The sequence below is a fragment of the Loxodonta africana genome, chromosome 13 (genome assembly GCF_030014295.1).
Source record: "Loxodonta africana isolate mLoxAfr1 chromosome 13, mLoxAfr1.hap2, whole genome shotgun sequence".
Lineage (NCBI taxonomy): Eukaryota > Metazoa > Chordata > Mammalia > Proboscidea > Elephantidae > Loxodonta > Loxodonta africana.
In genome coordinates, this window is record NC_087354.1 from 52,650,804 (window position 1) to 52,670,417 (window position 19,614).

A 19,614-nucleotide genomic window follows, 5' to 3' on the forward strand; every position below is an offset into this window, starting at 1 on the left:
GACCTGATGACTGAGGAGCAGACAGACCCTGCCAGGTCATGGCAGATCACAGATGGCCCACTCAAAAGGGGTGACTGAAGAGAGTTTCATGAAGGGATTATTTACAAGGTTGAGGTGGGGTTACTGAAAACTAACAAAGGATTGTGAGACAACACCCCTAAGTAGAAGGGGCAAGAGGGGAGGAAGTGGTGACCTGAGCCCCATGAGAGCTATAGGAAAGTGCCACATGAAGATGCTACTCCCTTTGCAGAAACATAGCCACTTGGGAGAAAAATAGACCACCAAGGACAGACTCAGGGGAGTAAATACTCAACACTGATCTTCTCATACCCTCTGATCTCTTACTGATGCTCCCCATTGGCCCAACCCAATTAGAAACCAGAAGGCAGGGAACTCTGTTGATGCAGTCCATTGGGGTCAGCCTGCTGGGCACAGAGCAGGGTGAAGGATAGGGAACAGTTCTGGTGGGGGACAAATGCGGAAGACCTAGTACAACCCCCAAGAATGAAATGAATTGTTCTGTCAGCCCAGCCCAATTCCCACTGGGCTTTCCCTCAGTTCGAAAGTAAGTTGCTATGAAAAATAAAATGACACCAGAGTTTGGGTAGTCTTACCCCTTATAGATGGGAGCTTGATGCGGGTTGCCAAGAATCCTCACTGAATGGCAAGTGGATTGCAACCTCTAGAGTTGGAGCTTTTGAGACAATGGGTGTGACCCTGCTGGAGAACTGATGTGCAGAGAGGACGGCAAATATTTAGCTGATCCTGAGGTGGCCAAGGTCTGTCTAAGCACAATAGCAAAATAGGAAAACCAAGAGATTTGAATATATATATAGTCTTAGGCTGGGTTCTCTAGAAAAGCAAAACCAGTTAAGTGTGTGTATATATATATATATATATGTGTGTGTGTGTGTGTGTGTGTATGTACATGAAGAGAGAGAGATTTCTCTCCAGGAAACTGCTCATGCGGCTGTAGAGGTTGGCAAGTCTGTGGGTAAGGCGTTAGGCTGGAGGCTTCTGACTCACGTAGCTGCAGGGGTCAACGAATCCCAAAACTGGCAAAAAATATGGCAGGCCACTGGCTCAAGACCCAGGAACCGGAGGTCAGATGATAATAAGCCAAATGTGGGATCCAGAGTGAGCAAAAGCCAACAAATTCTGCCAGAATGTCCATATACATACTGGATGAAGGCCACGCCCCCAAAGAAACTCTCCTTACAATTGATTGGCTGATCACATCAAGGCAGTGATTATATTACATCACAAAAGGGAGGATAACTACATCATTATATAACTGCCAAACCGCTGAGAAGGTGACACACAACCTTAACCATTATATAACCCACCCGCCCCCTCCCCCCCCCAAAATCCATTGCTGTCAAGGCGGTTCTGCTCATAGCAACCCTACAGCACAGAACAGAACCACCCCATAGAGTTTCCAAGGAGCACCTGGTGTATTTGAACTGCCGACCTTCTGATTAGCAACAAAACTCTTAACCACTATGTTACCAGGGTTTCCAACCATTATAATATATATATATATATATCAAACTTGTTACCATCTAGTCGATTCTGACTCAGTGATATATATAAAAACCAAACCCACTGTTGTTGAGTCGATTCCGACTCATATTGACCCCATAGGGTTTCCAAGGCTGTAAATCCCTGCGGAAGCAGACTGCCACATGTTTCTCCTATGGAGCTGCTGGTGGTTTCAAACCACCAACCTTTCCATTAGCCATCAGTTGTCTTAACCACTGTACCACCAGGGCTCTCTCTCTCTCTTTCTAAAATACACTATATATACACTGTGAAGCTCTAGTGGCACAGTGTTTAAGAGCTCAGGCTGCTAACCAAAAGGTCAGCAGTTCTAATCCACCAGCCACTCATTGGAAATCCTATGGGGCAGTTTTACTCTGTCCTATAGGGTCGCTATGAGTCAGAACCAACTCGATGGCAATGGGTTTGGTTTGGAGTTTATACATACATATAAAAACCCACAAACCCAGTGCCGTCGAGTTGATTCCGACTCATAGTGACCCTATAGGACAGAGTAGAACTGCCCCATAGAATTTCCAAGGAGCGCCTGGTGGATTTGAACTGCCGACCCTTTGGTTAGCAGCTGTAGCACTTAACCACTATGCCACCAGGGTTTCCTATACGTACATATAATAAAATAAAAAAACAATTTGGAAATATAGTTGCAATATAGATGATCAACGGTTAATATCCTAAATATGGAACGATAAAGAGAAAATAGATGACCATCTCAGTAGAAAAGTGCTAATGGTCCATACACGTGAAAAAGGTACAATAGTGTAATATAGTGAAACACCATACAGCTCTACTGGACTGGTAGAGGAAAACATTAAAATGCCCAGTATTGTCAAGGCTGCAAAGAAAGAGGCATTTTCATACATTTACATCTGGGACGTAAATTAGTTTAACTTTTCTGGAGAGTACTTTAGCAGCTTATATTAAAAACCTTAAAGTATGCGTCACTTCTGACTCAGCAAAACGCGCCTACCCTTAGACTCAGTTATTCCTCCTATAGGAATTTATCCTAATAATCAAAGATGTACACAAAGGCTTATCTACAAGAATATTTGCTACAATGTTATTTTAAAAGAGAAAATTTGGGGGAATGGAGCATTAAATGCTAAAATTTGTGAGCTGGGGGGTGGCTACATAGGTCTTCATTATTGTATTAGTTTTTCTATTGCTACTGTCACAAATTACCACAAATTTAGTGGCATCACAAACTTATTGACTGACAGACACGTGTCTGTCAGTTTGTCGTACTGTGGGGGCTTGTGTGTTGCTGTGATGCTGGAAGCTATGCCACCGGTATTCAGATACCAGCAGGGTCACCCATGGAGGACAGGTTGCAGCTGAGCTTCCAGACTAAGAAAGACTAGGAAGAAGGACCCGGCAGTCTATTTCTGAAAAGCATTAGCCAGTGAAAACCTTATGAATAGCAGCGGAACATTGTCGGATATAGTGCTGTTAGATGAGCTCCCCAGGTTGGAAGGCACTCAAAAGATGACTGAGGAAGAGCTGACTCCTCAAAGGAGAGTCAACCTTAATGACGTGGATGGAGTAAAGCTTTTGGGACCTTCATTTGCTGATGTGGCACGACTCAAAATGAGAAGAAACTGCTGCATTAATAATCGGAACCTGGAATGTACGAAGTATGAATCTAGGAAAATTGGAAATAGTCAAAAATGAAATGGAACGCATAAACATCGATATCCTAGGCGTTAGTGAGCTCAAATGGACTGGTATTGGCCATCTTGAATCGGACAATCATATAGTCTACTATGGTGGGAATGACAACTCGAAGAGGAATGGTATTACATTCATCGTCAAAAAGAACTTTTCAAGATCTACCCTGAAGTACGATGCTGTCAGTGATAGGATAATATCCACACGCCTACAAGGAAGACCAATTAATGACTATTATTCAAATTTACACACCAACCACTAGAGCCAAAGATGAAGAAATAGAAGATTTTTATCACCTGCTACAGTCTGAAATTGATTGAACATGCAAACAAGATGCATTGATAATTACTGGTGATTGGAATGAGAAAGTTGGAAACAAAGAAGAAGGATCAGTAGTTGGAAAATATGGCCTTGGTGATAGAAACAATGCCGGAGATCAAATGATAGAATTTTGCAAGACCAACGACTTCTTCATTGCAAATACCTGCTTTCACCAACATAAACGGCGACTGTCCACATGGACCTCGCCAGATGGAACACACAGAAATCAAATTGACTACATCTGTGGAAAGAGACGATGCAAAAGCTCAATATCATCATTCAGAACAAGACCAGGGGAAGACTGTGGAACAGACCATGACTTGCTCATATGCAAGTCCAAGCTGAAACTGAAGAAAATCAGAGCAAGTCCACAAGAGCCAAAATATGACCTTGAGTATATCCCACCTGAATTTAGACATCATCTCAAGAATAGATTAGACACATTGAACACTAGTGACTGAAGACCAGACGAGTTGTGGAGTGACATCAAGGACATCATCCATGAGGAAAGCAAGAAGTCACTGAAAAGACCAAGATGGATTGCAGAAGAGACTCTGAAACTTGCTCTCGACCGTCAAGCAGCTAAAGCAAAAGGAAGAATTGATGAAGTAAAAGAACTGAACAGAAGATTTCAAAGGGCCTCTGGAGAAGACAAAGTAAAGTATTATAATGACATGTGCAAGGAGCTGGAGATGGAAAACTAAACGGCAAGAACATACTCGGTGTTTCTCAAGCTGAAAGAACTGAAGAAAAAATTCAAGCCTCGAGCTTCAATAGTGAAGGATTCCATGGGGAAAATATTAAATGACGCAGGAAGCATCAAAAGAAGATGGACGGAATACACAGAGTCATTATACCAAAAAAAATTAGTTGATATCCAACCATTTCAAGAGTTGGCATGTGATCAGGAACCGATAGTACTGAAGGAAGAAGTCCAAGATGCTCTGAAGGCATTGGCAAAAAACAAGGCTCCAGGAATTGATGGAATATCATTTGAGATGTTTCAACAAACAGATGCGGTGCTGGAGGTGCTCACTTGTCTATGCCAAGAAATATGGAAGACAGCTTCCTGGCCAACTGACTGGAAGAGATCCATATTTATGCCTATTCCCAAGAAGAGTGATCCAACCGAATGTGGAAATTATAGAACAATATCATTAATATCACACGAAGCAAAATTTTGCTGAAGGTCATTCAAAAACAGCTGCAGCAGTATATTGACAGGGAACTGCCAGCAATTCAGGCCGGTTTCAGAAGAGGACGTGGAACCAGGGATATCGTTGCAGATGTCAGATGGATCCTGGCTGAAAGCAGAGAATACCAGAAGGATGTTTACCTGTGTTTTATTGACTATGCAAAGGCATTCGACTGTGTGGATCGTAACAAACTGTGGATAACACTGCGAAGAATGGGAATTCCAGAACACTTAATTGTGCTCATGAGGAACCTTTACATAGAACAAGAGGCAGTTATTCGGATAGAACAAGGGGATACTGATTGGTTTAACGTCATGAAAGGCGTACATCACAGTTGTATTCCTTCACCACACCTATTTGATCTGTATGCTGAGCAAATAACCTGAGAAGCTGGACTATATGAAGAAGAACGGGGCATCAGGATTGGAGGAAGACTCATTAACAACCTGCGTTATGCAGATGACACAACCTTTCTTGCGGAAAGTGAAGAGGACTTGAAGCACTTACTGATGAAGATCAAAAACCACAGCCTTCAGTCTGGATTACACCTCGACCTGAAGAAAGCAAAAATCTTCACAACTGGACCAACGAGCAACATCATGATAAATGGAGAAAAGATTGAAGTTGTCAAGGATTTCATTTTACTTGCATCCACAAGCAACAGCCATGGAAGCAGCAGTCAAGAAATCAAAAGACACACTGCATTGAGCAAATCTGTGGCAAAGGACCTCTTCGAAGTGCTGAAGAGCAAATATGTCACCCTGAAGACTAAGGTGCGCCTGACCCAAGCCATGGTATTTTCAATCACATCATATGCATGTGAAAGCTGGACAATGAATAAGGAAGACCAAAGAAGAATTGATGCTTTTGAGTTGTGGTGTTGGCGAAGGATATTGAATATAGCATGGACTGCCAAAAGAATGAACAAATCTGTCTTGGAAGAGGTGTGGCCAGAATGCTCCTTAGAGAGGCAAGGATGGCGAGACTGCATCTTACATACTTTGGACATGTTGTCAGGAGGGATCAGTCCCTGGAGAAGGACATCATGCTTGGCAGAGTACAGGGTCAGTGGAAAAGAGGAAGACCCTCAACGAGGTGGACTGACACAGTGGCTGCAACAATGAGCTCAAGCATAACAACGATTGTGAGGATGGTGCAGGACGGGGCAGTGTTTCGTTCTGTTGTGCATAGGGTCGCTATGAATCAGAACCAACTCGACGGCACCTAACAACAACAACAACAAACTTATTATCTTACAGTTCTATAGTTCAGAAGTCTAATCCAGGTCTTACTGGGCTAAAATCAAGGCATTGGTACAACTGGCTTCCTTTCTGAAGGCTTTAGGGAAGAACCTGTTTCCTTGCCTTTTCCAGCTTCTAAGGCTGCCTGCACTCTTTGCCTCCTGGTATCTTCCTCTGTCTTCGGTGCCAGCAACATACCATCTCTCTGGCGCCACCTTCATTGTCACAGCTCTTTCTCTGACTTTCTTCTTCTGTGTTCCTCTTCCATTTTTAAGGAAACTTGTGATTAATTGGACCTATTCAGATAATCCAGGATAATCTCCCCATTTTCAGGTCAGCTGATTAGCAATCTTAATGCCGTCTGCAACTTTAACTCCCTTTTGCTATGTAACCTAATATATTCAGAAATTCTGAGGATTAGGACGTGGACGTGTTTGGGAGTCTTAATTCTGCCTATTGTAATTGTGTTATTGTACATACTTGTTATTAAGTGCCATCATGTCAGTTCTGGCTCATAGCGACCCTATGTACAACAGAACAAAACATTGCTTGGTTCTGCGCCATCCTCACAATTGTTATGTTTGAGCCCATTGTTACAGCCATTGTATCAATGCATCTTGTTGACGGTCTTCCTCTTTTTTTGCTGACCCTCTGCTTTACCGAGCATGATGCCCTTCTCCAAGGACTGGTCCCTCCTGATAACATGTCCAAGGTATGTGAGATGAAATCTCGCCATCCTTGCTTCTAAGGTACATTCTGGCTGTGCTTTTTACAAGACCAATTTGTTCATTCTTCTTGCAGTCCATGGCATATTCAGTATATTCAATATTCTTCGCCAACACCATAATTCAAATGCATCAATTCTTCTTTGGTCTTCCTTATTCATTGTCTAGGTTTTGCAAGCATATGAGGCGACTGAAAACAGCATGGCTTGGCTCTGGCACACTTTAGTCCTCAAAGTGACATCTTTGCTTTTTAACTTAAAGATGTCTTCTGCAGCAGATTTGCCCAAAGCAATGTGTCATTTGATTTCTGGACTGCTGCTTCTATGGGCAATGATTGTGGATCCAAGTAAAATGAAACCCTTGACAACATGATGATAAATGGATCCCTTTATCATGATGTTGCTTATTGGTCCAGTTGTGAGGATTTCTGTTTTCTTTATGCTGAAGTGTAATCCATACTGAAGGCTGTAGTCTTTAATCTTCATCAGTAAGTGCTTCAAGTCCTCTGCGCCTTCATCAAGCAAAGTTGTGTCATCTGCTTATCTCCGGTTGTTAGTCTTCCTCCTATGCTGGTGCCACGTTCTTCTTCACGTGGTCCAGCTTCTCAGGGTTAGGTGCCCTGGAGTTAGTTCTCACTCATAGCGGTCCTGTGTTCAACGGGAGGGAACACTGCCCGGGGCTGCCCTTCTAGGGCAGAAAGAGGCCTCGCGGTGAACCAAGCAGAGCGGGTACTTCTTCAACACTTTTCCAGGACAAAGCAAACGCAAGGCACGGCCGTATCCCCAGAGAACCCGCACCATGGAAGCTGGGTGCACAAATACAGGAGCCTCTTCCACGGTCTCGGTGGCCCGTCTGGTTTTTGTTGTTTCTAATACAGAAAATAACGAAGAATAGCATCGCAGCCCCGTGTGCCCACGCCGCTGTGCACCGAGAGCCGACGGGCCCGAGGATCCGCTCGCCCAGGGTTCGGCGCTCCCTCTCGACACCCTACACCCAAGGAGGGTCCTCGTCCGCCCGAGCGTGGCCCCGAGCACCGCGGCCCGGAGCAGACCGGCGTCCTAGCCCGAGTGCCCGCTGGAGGCCAGGCGGGCCGGTGCCCCGCCTCCACCACCGAGAGGAGCGCCTAGAGCGGACGTGCTCCCGCCGGGCCGCTCCGCCCCGCCCGCCCCGCCGTCTCTATCCCGGAAGTTGATGAGGGGCGCAGACCGCTAGCGGTTCGCCGAGGGCGTCGCTCCGCTTCTGGACGCGCTGGACTGGCGAGAGCGTCACCATGCCTGTGAGTTGTTGACTTCACAGTTGGGGCTTGTTTGGAGTTTCTCTCTGTCTGGAGAGGAGTAAAGGAGTGTGTTAGCCCGGCGGGTCCCCGAGCCCACGGGGCTGTGCCGTCCGTGGCGAGGCGGCTCCGACCGCGCAGCCTCTTGGCGCGTGGCGGGCTTGTCGAGACTTGCCCGGGCAGCACCCCGAGTCGGCCGGCCTGGGTGTGGAGCCGGGTGCCGCCCCGGGTTGCCACCTGGAGTGGGTGGCTAGGAGGGGCGCGGCTCCCAGAGTGATTTCCTCCGTCCCCTTGGTCTTCGGTGGGCGCCCGCGAGTTTGGGGTCTTCTTGCTTTGCCCGCTCTTCATGCGCCTCGCCCCCCGCCTTCTCTCGGAGGCGATTTCCTGCTTGGTTCTGTTTCAAAAACGGTCTCCGCAGTAGCTTTCCATACGAATCCCATCAAGGGCGGCCACGCCTGGGCCACTCAGCTCCCGTCCGATCAGATGTTGAACCCTGGGGCCAGAAATCACCTCGCGTTGTCATTCTCTTGTTTACGCGGCGGTTTCTGCCAGAGCAATCCAGGGTCGGGTTCACATCCTGGCTTAGCGCTGAAGTTTTGTTTTTATTGGCAACTATTAATCAGTGCAGTAAAGAAGAAGGGCGTTAGCCTTACCGTACGGTTTCCGATCGTCATAAAGCCGTTTTATAGGGACTTGGAGAAGGCAAACATTATACAAGTTATTAATGAAAGCTAACAGTCTTTAAAAAAATAAAGTATTATTGCCTCTGTTGAATGTGACCATTACTCTTGCATGTAATAATATATATTTCTATTTTTTTAATTCAGTTGGCTAGAGATTTACTACATCCGTCCTTGGAGGATGAAAAGAAAAAACATAAAAAGAAACGACTAGTTCAAAGCCCAAATTCTTATTTTATGGATGTAAAATGTCCAGGTAAAAAACTTAATTCCTTTTCTAAGGAAATTTCTGTAGGGATTGGTAGTTAGGCATGTGTATTTAGATACTTCAGGACCCTCTGTTGAATAGAATTGAAATTACAGAAATAGAAACGCCATAAGGGACATTTTCACAATAAATGTGTTCAAACCATTGTAGAAACATTTTGGGGAGTGAAGGTGGGAATCCAAAGGAGATATGACTTACCAAGTCTTTAAGCTTTCCAAATGATTAGTTTTCTTTTTCATGATGCAATGAAAAGTTGTTTCTTCAGTTAAGCGCTGTGCCACCCAGTATGGTGGCCATTAGCCATACGTAGTTACTGAGCACTTGAAATGTGGCTAACCAGAATGGGGAAGTTCTTAAAGTGTAAATTATACACCAGATTTTGAAACTGCAGCATGGAAAATAAAACATTGAATATATAGTTGAAATTATAATATTTTAGAAATAATGAGTTCAGTAAGTGTGTTTTTACTTTTTAAAATGTGGCTACTAGAAAAGTTAGTTATTTATGTGGCTTGGTACTGAACAGCGCTGAAGTTCTTAATTCTTTACTGGATCTTTACTAGAAACATGTTTAACAGGTACTATGTTTTCTTTTCACTTTTAACACTACCTTTTTTTTTTTAGGTTGCTACAAGATCACCACGGTTTTCAGCCATGCTCAGACAGTGGTTCTTTGTGTAGGTTGTTCAACAGTGTTGTGCCAGCCTACAGGAGGAAAAGCCAGGCTCACAGAAGGTATTGGACAGCTCTTATCATTGCCAGCTAAGCCACAGATGACGAATGTGTACATGCCAGAGGTTTTATTTTCATGATTACTGATTAATACACAAATCTTATCATCATTTCTCTTTCATGTTAACTGCAGTAAGAATAACAGGACCTGTATTAGTTTTCCATATACTGTAGAACTCCATATATTGTTGGTTTACACTACCATAATGGTATTTGAAATTTCTTGTGATATTTTATGGAGCTGTGAATTCCATGTTCTCGCTGAAAGAGCTACAAGAGAATTGAAACAAATCAAGATCTATTTTCTATCACCTGGTGAGATCTAAGTATGAAGTCAACATACAGTATGTTGAATTCAGAAGAAAAATTTAAGAGCAGTATTTTTCTTAAAAGTATACTTGCAGGGTTTCTGAAATTTTTAAGTCAAGCCAGGATCTTGGAATTTTGTGCCTTTATGCTAACAGATGGATAAAAGGGTACATCTGTACTAGTTTTCCTACTAGTTCTGAAAAGACCCTAGTCAAAATTACTTTCTTAAGAAAGTAATCCAGAATAGTTCCAAAATATGAAGAGTAAATCTTCTGTGTTTGAGAGTTTTTTAACTGCTGACATCAGGTCCATGGTCTTAAATAGACTCCACTGTCGCACTGGAGGAGCAGGAGTGATAGGTGATAGTCACACTAGAGGGGACCCAAATAGAACAGATCGATTATACCCAACTTCTACTATAAAAGGGTAAATAACCTGGATATGAATATTAACCTAATATTCCTAAAGCTAAGGTTTTTTTTTTTTAAATAAAAATGTACTTTGTCACTGAAACTATGCCAAAGTTAGATTTCTGTTTAATATGCTCTTGTGATTCCTTTGCAGGTTGTTCATTTAGAAGAAAGCAACACTAATGCTCCAAACAAACCCCTAAATTTCTGTTATATCACAGAAGGCCTTATCGGTTCAGTAATTCTAGTTAATCTACCAAGATAATGTAATTAATGTTTGATTTTTATTTTTTTGGTAAAGTATACTGCAGTGATCTATTTTGGTGTCAGTTTTTTCAATAAAGTTTTGATTATGGGCAAATCCTCTTTTTTTCTTCTTTTTGTATGTGCGAATATATTATAAACCAAAAACAAACCCACTGCCGTCCAGTCGATTCCAACTCATAGTGATCCTATATAGTTCATATGTACTGTGTGCGTGAATTTGGTTTATATATTAAAAAAATGTATTCTGTGGTCACGGAATACAGGGTGGAGGGGAGGAGTGTGCTGTCTCATTAGGGGGAGAGCAGCTAGGAGTACATAGCAAGGTGTGTGTAAATTTTTGTATGAGAGACTGACTTGATTTGTAAACTTTCACTTAAAGCACATAAAAAAAAATGTATTCTGATTAGTTTGTGTTTCATAAGAGTAAAAACCAAACCCATTGCTGTTCAGTCAATTCCAACTCATAACAACCCTATAGGACAGAATAGAACTTCCCTATAGGGTTTCCAAGGAGGGGCTGCTGGATTTGAATTGCCGACCTTTTGGTTGGATGCTGAACACTTAACCACTGTGCTGCCAGGGCTCCTTTGTATGAGTAGAAGCCCTAAATTTTGATTTTCAGCCCTTTTCCAAATTGCTATGAATAGGACTAAATGATTACAAATGAAAAGACACCCATTAGTTTGCTAACTATATAGTTTTGCTATTATAGCTGAAAACAATATATGAATGTACAGTAAAACCTGCAAAAGCTACAACCTCTGTAAGGCAGAAACCTGTCAGAGAAGGAAAACATATTTTCCAACTAAAGCAATAGAAAAGTGATAAGACTGCACCCTGTCAAAGGCTGAAAACTTGCCAAGACCTGGAAAAACAGCAGACCAGCCGTTCTGGCTCTCACAGATCTCACTGTACAGGCATAGCTGGGAGATACTGCGGGTTCAGTTGCAGATCACCACAGTAGTGAATATCGCAACAAAGTGACTCACGAAATTTTTGGTTTCCTGGTGCATATAAAAGTTACGTTTATACTGTAGCCTATTAAGTGCAATAGCATTATGTCTAAAAAATGTACATAATTAAAAAATATTTTATTGCTGAAAGATGCTAACCATGATCTAAGCCTTCAGGGAGTGGTAATCTTTGCTGGTGGAGGGTCTTGCCTCGATGTTGATGGCTGCTGACTAATCAGGCTGACAACTGCTAAAGGTTAGGGTGGCTGTGACAATTTCTTAAAATAAGAGTGAAGTTTGCCACATTGATTTGACTCTTCCTTTCATGAAAGATTTCTCTCTAGCTGCGATGCTGTTTTATAGTATTTTACCCGCAGTAGAACTTCTTTCAAAACCGGAGTCCATCCTCTCAAACCCTGCTGCTGCTTTATCAACTAAGTGTATGTAATATTCTAAATCCTTTATTGTCATTTCCACAATGTCCACAGCATCTTCACCAGGAGTGATTCCACCTCAAGAAACCACTTTACTCATCCATAAGGAGCAGCTCCTCATGCATTGAAGTTTTACCATGAGATTGCAGCAATTCAGCCACATCTTCAGACTCCACTTCTAATTCTAGTTCTCTAGCTACTTCCACCACATCTGCAGTTACTTCCTTCACTGAAGTCTTGAACCCCTCAAAGTCATCCATGAGGGTTGGAATCAAACTCCTATTAATGTTGATACTCTGACCTCCTCCCATGAATCACAAATGTTCTTAATGGATCTAGAATGGTGAATATTCCAGAAGGTTTTCAATTTACTTTGCCCAGATCCGTCAAAGGAATCACTATCTATGGCAGCTATAGCCTTACAAAACATATTTCTTAAATAAGACTTGAAAGTCAAAATTACTACTTGACCCATGGGCTGCAGAATGGATGTTGTGTTAGCAGGTATGAAAACAACATTAATCTCTTTGTATATCTCCATCAGAGCTCCTAGGTGACCACATGCTCTGTCAATGAATGAGCAGTAATATTTTGAAAGGAGTCTTTTTTTTTTTTTTTTCTGAGTAGTAGGTCTCAACAGTGGGCTTAAAATATTCAGTAAACCATGCCATCAACAGATGTGCTGTCATCCTGGCCTTGTTGTTCCATTTACAGAGTAGAGGCAGAGTAGATGAAGTGTAATTCTTAAGGGCCCTAGGATATTTGGAGTGGTAAATGAGCATTGGCTTCCATTTAAGGTCACCAGCTGCATTAGCCCCTAACAAGAGAGTCAGCCTGTCCTTTGAAGTCAGGCATTGACTTCTCTCTAGTTATGAAAAGTCCTAGACGGCATCTTCCAATATAATGCTTTTTCATCTACACTGAAAATCTGTTATGTAGTGTAGCCACCTTTATCAAGTAGCTAGATTTTCTGAATTAACTTGTTGCAGCTTCTACCTCAGCACTTGCTGCGACACCTTGCACTTACACGTCATGGAGATGGCTTCTTCCTTAATCCTCATGAACCAATCCCTGCTAGCTTCAAACTTTTCTCCTGCAGCTCTCTCACCTCTCTCAGCTTTCACAGAATTGAAGAGAGTTAAGGCCTCGCTCTGGATTAGGCTTGGCTTAAGGGAACGTTGTGGCTGGTTTGATCTTCTAGCCAAACCACTAAAAGTTTCTCCATATCAGCAATGAGGCTGTTTCACTTACTTATCGTTCGTGTGTTCACCGGAGTAGCACTTTTAATTTCTTCTAAGAACTTTTCCTTTGCATTCACAATTTGGCTGTTGCAAGAGGCCTAGCTTTTGGCCTATCTTGGCTTTTGATTTGACATGCCATCCTCACTAAGCTTCATCATTTCTACCTTTTGATTCAAAGAGACAGACATGCAACTCTTCCTTTCAAACGAACATTTAGAGGCCATTGTAGGGTTACCAATTGGCTTAATTTGAGTATTGCTGTGTCTCAGGGAATAGGGAGGCCAGCAGAGAGGGAGACAGACATGGCTGGTTGGTGGGGCAGTCATAACACACAACATTTATCGATTGAGTTTGCCATCTTACATGGGTATGGTGTGTGGTACCCCGAAACAATTACAATAGTAACATCAAAGACCACTGATGATAGGTTACCATAAGAGATATAATAATGAGAAAGTTTGAAATATTACGAGAATTACCAAAATGTGACACAGACGGGAAGTGAGCACATGCTATTGGAAAAGTGGCGTGATAGACTTGCTTGACACAGGGTTGCCACAAACCTTCAATTTGTAAAAAATGCAGAATCTGTGAAGTGCAATAAGATGAGGTATGCCCATACTTATTTAATGCAGTAACAATCACAGTGTATGTAGTTCAGGGTCTTGGATTATCTGGGTGGGCCCAATGTAACCACATAAGAGAGAGGCAGGAGAGTCAGGATCAGAAGGAGATGTGACGATGGAAGCAGAAGGTGGACTGATGTGAAACCATGAGCCAATGGATGGCAAAGAGAAAAGACAAAGAGACAAACTCTCCCACAGAACCTCCAAAAAGAACGTGGCCCCACCGCCACGTGGGTTTTAGCCCCAGGAGACCCATTTTAGACTTCGGACTTCCAAAACTGTAAGATAATAAATTTGTGTTGTTTAAACAAAATTTGTTACAGTAGCAATAGAAAACTAATAACATGGCCCAACTATTTTTGGCCATATTTCTAATATGGAAAAACAATGTTTTAAGAAAAAGCAAATGAGAAGGAATTCTAGGACTACAGCAATTATTCTGGCTTCTTTCCATTCCCCAGCACCTCAGTAATCAGACGTGCATATTAGAGTAACAGTGGTACACAGCTAAACACGTGAAAGCCGGAAGTTGGCAGGACTGCCTTGTTTTTCTGGCTCTTCCAAGTTTTCTGCCTTTGACATGGTGCAGTCTTACCACTTTTCTATCACCTGTTTTAGCGGAAAAAGTTTGCGTTTTCCTTCTCTGACAGGTTTCTTCTTTACCTTGTTATCATCAAAATAGCAAAAATTTAAAGACAGTTTTGCCAGAAGAATGGAGAAGGGAAGAATATTTTCCTATATTGCTGGTGGGAAGCAATCTGTTACCCCCCTGTTAACATTAAAAATATTTATCTAACTAGCAATCCCACACCTGAAAATCTATCCCATAGAAATAAAGGCACCAGTGACCCAGCTGGAGCTGAGCTCACAAGGGCTTACAAGGACTCACAAGGACACATCACCCAAGCCCTGAGATAAAGACAATAGAATAATCTTGGAAAACATCTTTTAGGGAACCTTTCACATAAGCCAGAACACAAAAGACTTTCCAATCATCTTTTTCTATTAATATTTAATGAATAGAAATTTGCTGGACCAATGAAGACCCTCCTGACTGTCGGTTACTGTAACCTGTACCAATGATTGTTAAGAAGGACAATTCAAAATGTAAGATCACAGTTTCTAGCCAATCTATGAAAAGGTGAAGCTTTCAATGGTTTTGCCCATTTTGTAGTGTTAATACATACTGATGACTCTAACATTCTTTGGATTTGGGCAGACATGGCTGTGACAGCACGCTTGTCTGTTTTCCCATTCTTGCTTATTCTGTAATATTCTCTGGACTCTGACAGACATGGCTGTGGCAACATGCTTGTTTGTTTTCCACCTTTGCGTTTTTGAATATATGCTGAATAAAACTTTCTTTTTTCTTTACTAAAAATAAATAAAAGCACCAATATTAAGGGCATATTTAGATATATGGAAGCACTGTTTATAGTAGGGGGAAAAAACACAGAAAACCTAGAAACAAAAGAGTAACGCTGAATAAGTTAAGGTACTTCCGTGCCACGGACTATCATGCAGCTGTGAAAAAGAAGTAGAGAACACAGTAAGAACCCCACATCACACCATATAAGAACTAACTCAAAATGAATCACACCCAAATGTAAGAACTAAAAGTATCTCTTACAAGGAAACATAGGCATGAATTTTTGTGACCTTGGATGAGGCAATGGTTTCTTTGATACAACACCAAAACCACATAAAACAAAAGAAAAAATTGGACTTCATCAAACTTAAAATGAAAATAACCACAAAATGGGAGAAAATATTTGTAAATCATATGTATCTAGTTGGACATTTCTCCAAAGATGACACAAATGGCCAATAAGCACAGGAAAAGATGCCCAACATCATTAGTTATTAGGGAAATGCAAATTGAAACCACAATGAGATAATACACCCACAAAGATGGCTATAATAAAAAATATGGACAATAACGTATTTATTATAGCAAGTTTCTGGTATAAAAGGATAAATAGCCTATATATTAATATTAATCTAATAATCCCAAAGCTAAACTTTGTGGTGAGGGTGTGGAGAGATTGAAACCATCATACACTGCTGGTGAGAATGTAAAACAGCACAGTTGCTGTGGAAGAGTTTAGCAATTCCTCAAAAAATTGAACATAGAGTTGCCATGTGGCCTAGTAATTCCACTCCTAGGTATTGAAAATGTATGTCTACATGAAAACATGTACACGAATGTTCATAACATCATTATTCACAGTAGCCAAAAAGTACAAACAACCCAATGTCCATTAAGTGATGAATGGTTAAACAAAATGTTGTATATTCATACAATGCAACCATTAAAAGGAATAAAGTTCTGATGCAGCTACAACATGGATGAACCTTGAGACCATTATGCCATGTGAAAAAAGTCAGACAAAAGGTCACCTACCAAATGATTTCACTTACATGAAATATCCAGAACGGGCAAATCCATAGAGACAGAAAGTAGATTCTTGGTTGCCAGGTGCTCGGATGGGAGGAGGGGGGAGATTCTTGGTTGCCTGGGGCTGAGGTTGGCTGCGGGAGGGAGGGAAAGGAAATGGCCACTATTGGGAATGGGGTTTCTTTTTGGGGTGATGAAAACGGTCTGGTATTAGATAGTGGTGATGGTCGCACAACCTTTACATATACTAAAAACCACTGACTTGTATCCTTTAAAAGGGTGGATTTTATGGTATGCAAACTGTGAACTATGTCTCAATAATAAAAATATATAATCAGAAAGAAACAGATAACACAGATTTTAGTACCTGGAAGTGGGGTGCTGTCATAACAAAAACCTAAAACATGGGGGTGGATGTGAACAGAGCAGTGGGTGGAAGTTGGAAGGACTCTGAAAAGAGTGTTAGCGAAATCCTGAAGAGCCTTAAAGAAGCTGTTTAGAAGCCTTAGAGGAGGCTGTAGATGTGGACTTACAGAAAATAAGGAAAATCATTTTGGACATTGGTGGAAAGGGGATTCACGTATGTGGTGGCAGAAAGTTCTGAAAATAACGTGGCAAGTAGACAATGTGCCTAATGAACTGAGTGATCTAGCCAAGATTTCCAGACACAGTGTTGAATGTGCCTCCTGGCTTCTTGCTGCTTATACTAAAATGCAAGAGAGAGAAGCTAAAGGAAGAACTATTTTTAAAAAGGAGCCAATATTTATTTGATGGTTCTGAAAATTCCCTTTGTCTCCAGATGGCAAATGATGGCAAAATGAATAATTTCAAGGCAAAGATAAAATATAGGGTACTGCCAGGAAAACATGGTCTAAATATGAAGCCAAGGTGTGACTGTAAAATCTTTTCTTACCCAAGATGGTGCCTCAGTGAGCCATTCAAACAACAAGACTTCTTAGATGCTATGGATGTTTTCTCTCAAGAAGCCCAAGTCAGAGAAGGGCTTTCCTAAAAGAGATTTTTGGGTATGACTATTGTCTGCTGGCTCCTATTAGTGTAATGTAGTGGTTAAGAGCTTGGCTGCTAACCAAAAGGTCAGCAGTTCAAATCCACCACTGCTCCCTGGAAACCTTATGGAGGCAGTTCTACTCTGTCCTAGAGGGTCACTATGAGTCAGAATCACCTCCACAACTACGGGTGTGGTTTGGTTTTATTGTCTGATGGGACAAGACCCATTAAGACTCATAGGAGACAGACTAAGTTGTTTTTTTTTAAATCATATTGGTAGAAACACCGCCAACTTAGAGTTGAAAGGACAGCAAGAGTACAAAGTGGAAAGAGGCCTTTGGACCCCAAACTTTGACAAGCAGAAAGCAGGCTGAGAAAACTACTCAACTGCAAACACAGGCTACATTTCATGAAAAAAGGAAAGATACCTCAGAGAGCAGAAACAAGAGCCCAGAAAGCATAGCTGAGGACTAAGGAGAATTATTTCCAAACTGTGAGTACTAAGCAAGGAGTGGTCAACCTGTATCCAGTTGGATTTCAGAAATTCTAAGGCCGGTGGCTCCTATATGCCTCCCATTTCCCCCCTTTCAGAACAGGTGGGTCTACAACAGTTACATCTGTTCCACGTTGTACGCTGCATACGTAGGGAGCAGATAACTTGCCCCTTTAGTTCATAGGTCTTTGGATCAAGAGGAACCATATTCGACTTGCTGCACTTAAGGAACTACTCCCAAGGAGCCTCATTCACACTCTGACCTGATTTAGATGACAAGACACTGGACTTTGAGCTGGTACTATAATGGAATGAAGCTTTTGGAGACCTTGGGAGGTGAGTATATTTTACACGGGGGAGGGACACGAAACACTAGGGGCCAGAAGACATAGTGTGGTAGCCAACCTCCAAGATAATTTCTAGTGATGATCCCACCTCCTGATACTCATACCCTTGTGTAGTTCCTCCAACACTGTATCAGGTCTATACGACCTATGGAATATGGAAAAAGTGACAGTATGTGACTTCTGATGCTGGATTACAAAAGACATTGGTTTCTGCCTTGTGCTCCCTTTCCGATCACTTGGCTCCGGGGGAAGGCACCTGCCATGCCGTTAAGACACTCAAGCAGCCCTATAGAAAGGCATGCATGATGAGAAACTGAGGTCTCTTGCCAACAACTAGTGAGGAACAGAGGACACTGCCAACGGCCATGTGAGTGAGCCATCTTGGAAGCGTATCCTCCAGCTCCAGAGAAGCCTTCAGAAGACTGCACTCTGGCCAACGTCTTGTCGGCAATCTCACTAGAGACTGTGCCAGACCCACCCAGCTAAGCTACTCCTAAGTCCTGAGCCACAGACACTGTCAAATAATGAATGCTGGCTGTTCTAAGACAACAACCTGTTATGCAGCACTAGATAAGTAATACACCATTCCTCATAATCTCATTTCTGCTGCCATTTTAAAAGAAGAGTATTTGGAAACGTCTGTTGAATGGGATTTTCTCTGTATTACAACATTCAAAAAATACATATTTTTATCAGAATATTTTATTTCAAGTGTTAATACTTTTTCAAAAAGTAAAAACAATGTAGTTACTTCCCTGAGTATAAAGAACTAATCCTACAATAAAAGACATTTACAAAATTAAGCAATCAGAGGCACACAATTCTCTGCATTCAATTATACTCTATTAAAAATGTATTCTTAAAAATCTCACGTCTTTAGAGAGATCAATATTTCAAAAACAAAACAGCTCATTTTGCACCTGTGATCTTAAGGTATCAATCTGATCTGTCTTTATCAAATTCCAGAGCAATCTTTAAGGCAGTGCTATTGAGGCCAACAGACTGCATGTTACATATGATGGAAACAACTATTCCTCTGGGGGGGACCTTGTTATTTGTAGCGTCTTCATCCAGTTCTTCAGGAAGAACCAGCAGGACACTACTGGCACCCACTGCACCTCCGGTATGAGAGGCATAATGCCGCTGCCTTCTACAAGAACCGTATGTTTGCTTCTTTTCCACAACGCCCCACGCCATCGCATATTTACCCTCTTTATCCCACGACATCTCTGTGTTAGGCACTGGTGTCCAGATCATAACCATTGTTTCGGGCTTGAGATACCCAGGCAGAAGATTTTCATTTGAGTTCTTGAATAGTCCAACTTGGTAACCATACAGCATCGCGTTCCCAAACTTCAGAAGGTCACCCACTGTCGAGAGAAATCCACCGCCAGCCCACTTGTAGGAGTTATCCACGTAAGGTGTGTTGACAAGACGTCTATTTTTATTGTAAACATAAAATCTAAA

At 42.0% G+C, this 19,614-nt stretch overlaps 2 protein-coding genes across 3 annotated transcripts in view; one reads left to right on the forward strand and one right to left on the reverse strand.

Annotated features, from left to right (window-relative positions):
* The first annotated feature begins 7,857 nt into the window (after window positions 1-7,857).
* On the forward strand, window positions 7,858-10,741 carry RPS27L (ribosomal protein S27 like). The gene is made up of 4 exons (XM_003418342.3): window positions 7,858-7,984; window positions 8,809-8,917; window positions 9,554-9,664; window positions 10,535-10,741. The coding sequence occupies exons 1-4, from the start codon at window positions 7,979-7,981 to the stop codon at window positions 10,561-10,563; spliced, it is 255 nt and encodes an 84-aa protein (XP_003418390.1). The 5' UTR covers window positions 7,858-7,978; the 3' UTR covers window positions 10,564-10,741.
* Window positions 10,436-19,614, reverse strand: part of LACTB (lactamase beta) — a 28,218-nt gene continuing 19,039 nt past the window's right edge. The window contains exons 6-7 of one of the 2 annotated variants that reach the window (XR_010317428.1): window positions 16,323-19,609; window positions 10,436-15,425 (exon numbers count right to left, since the gene is read on the reverse strand). Coding sequence is in view for 1 of the 2 variants with exons in the window: in XM_064267439.1 (XP_064123509.1) it covers window positions 19,084-19,609 (526 nt within the window). In the remaining variant the exon portion in view is untranslated. Of the gene's footprint in view, window positions 19,610-19,614 lie in introns of both variants that reach the window. The other variant, XM_064267439.1, reaches the window with a different exon arrangement.

Coding starts and splice junctions, on each gene's coding strand:
- RPS27L (XM_003418342.3), top strand. Junction 8,918..9,553: donor TATGGATGTAAAATGTCCAG/GTAAAAAACTTA, acceptor TTTTTTTTTTAG/GTTGCTACAAGATCACCACG. Junction 9,665..10,534: donor AAAAGCCAGGCTCACAGAAG/GTATTGGACAGC, acceptor ATTCCTTTGCAG/GTTGTTCATTTAGAAGAAAG.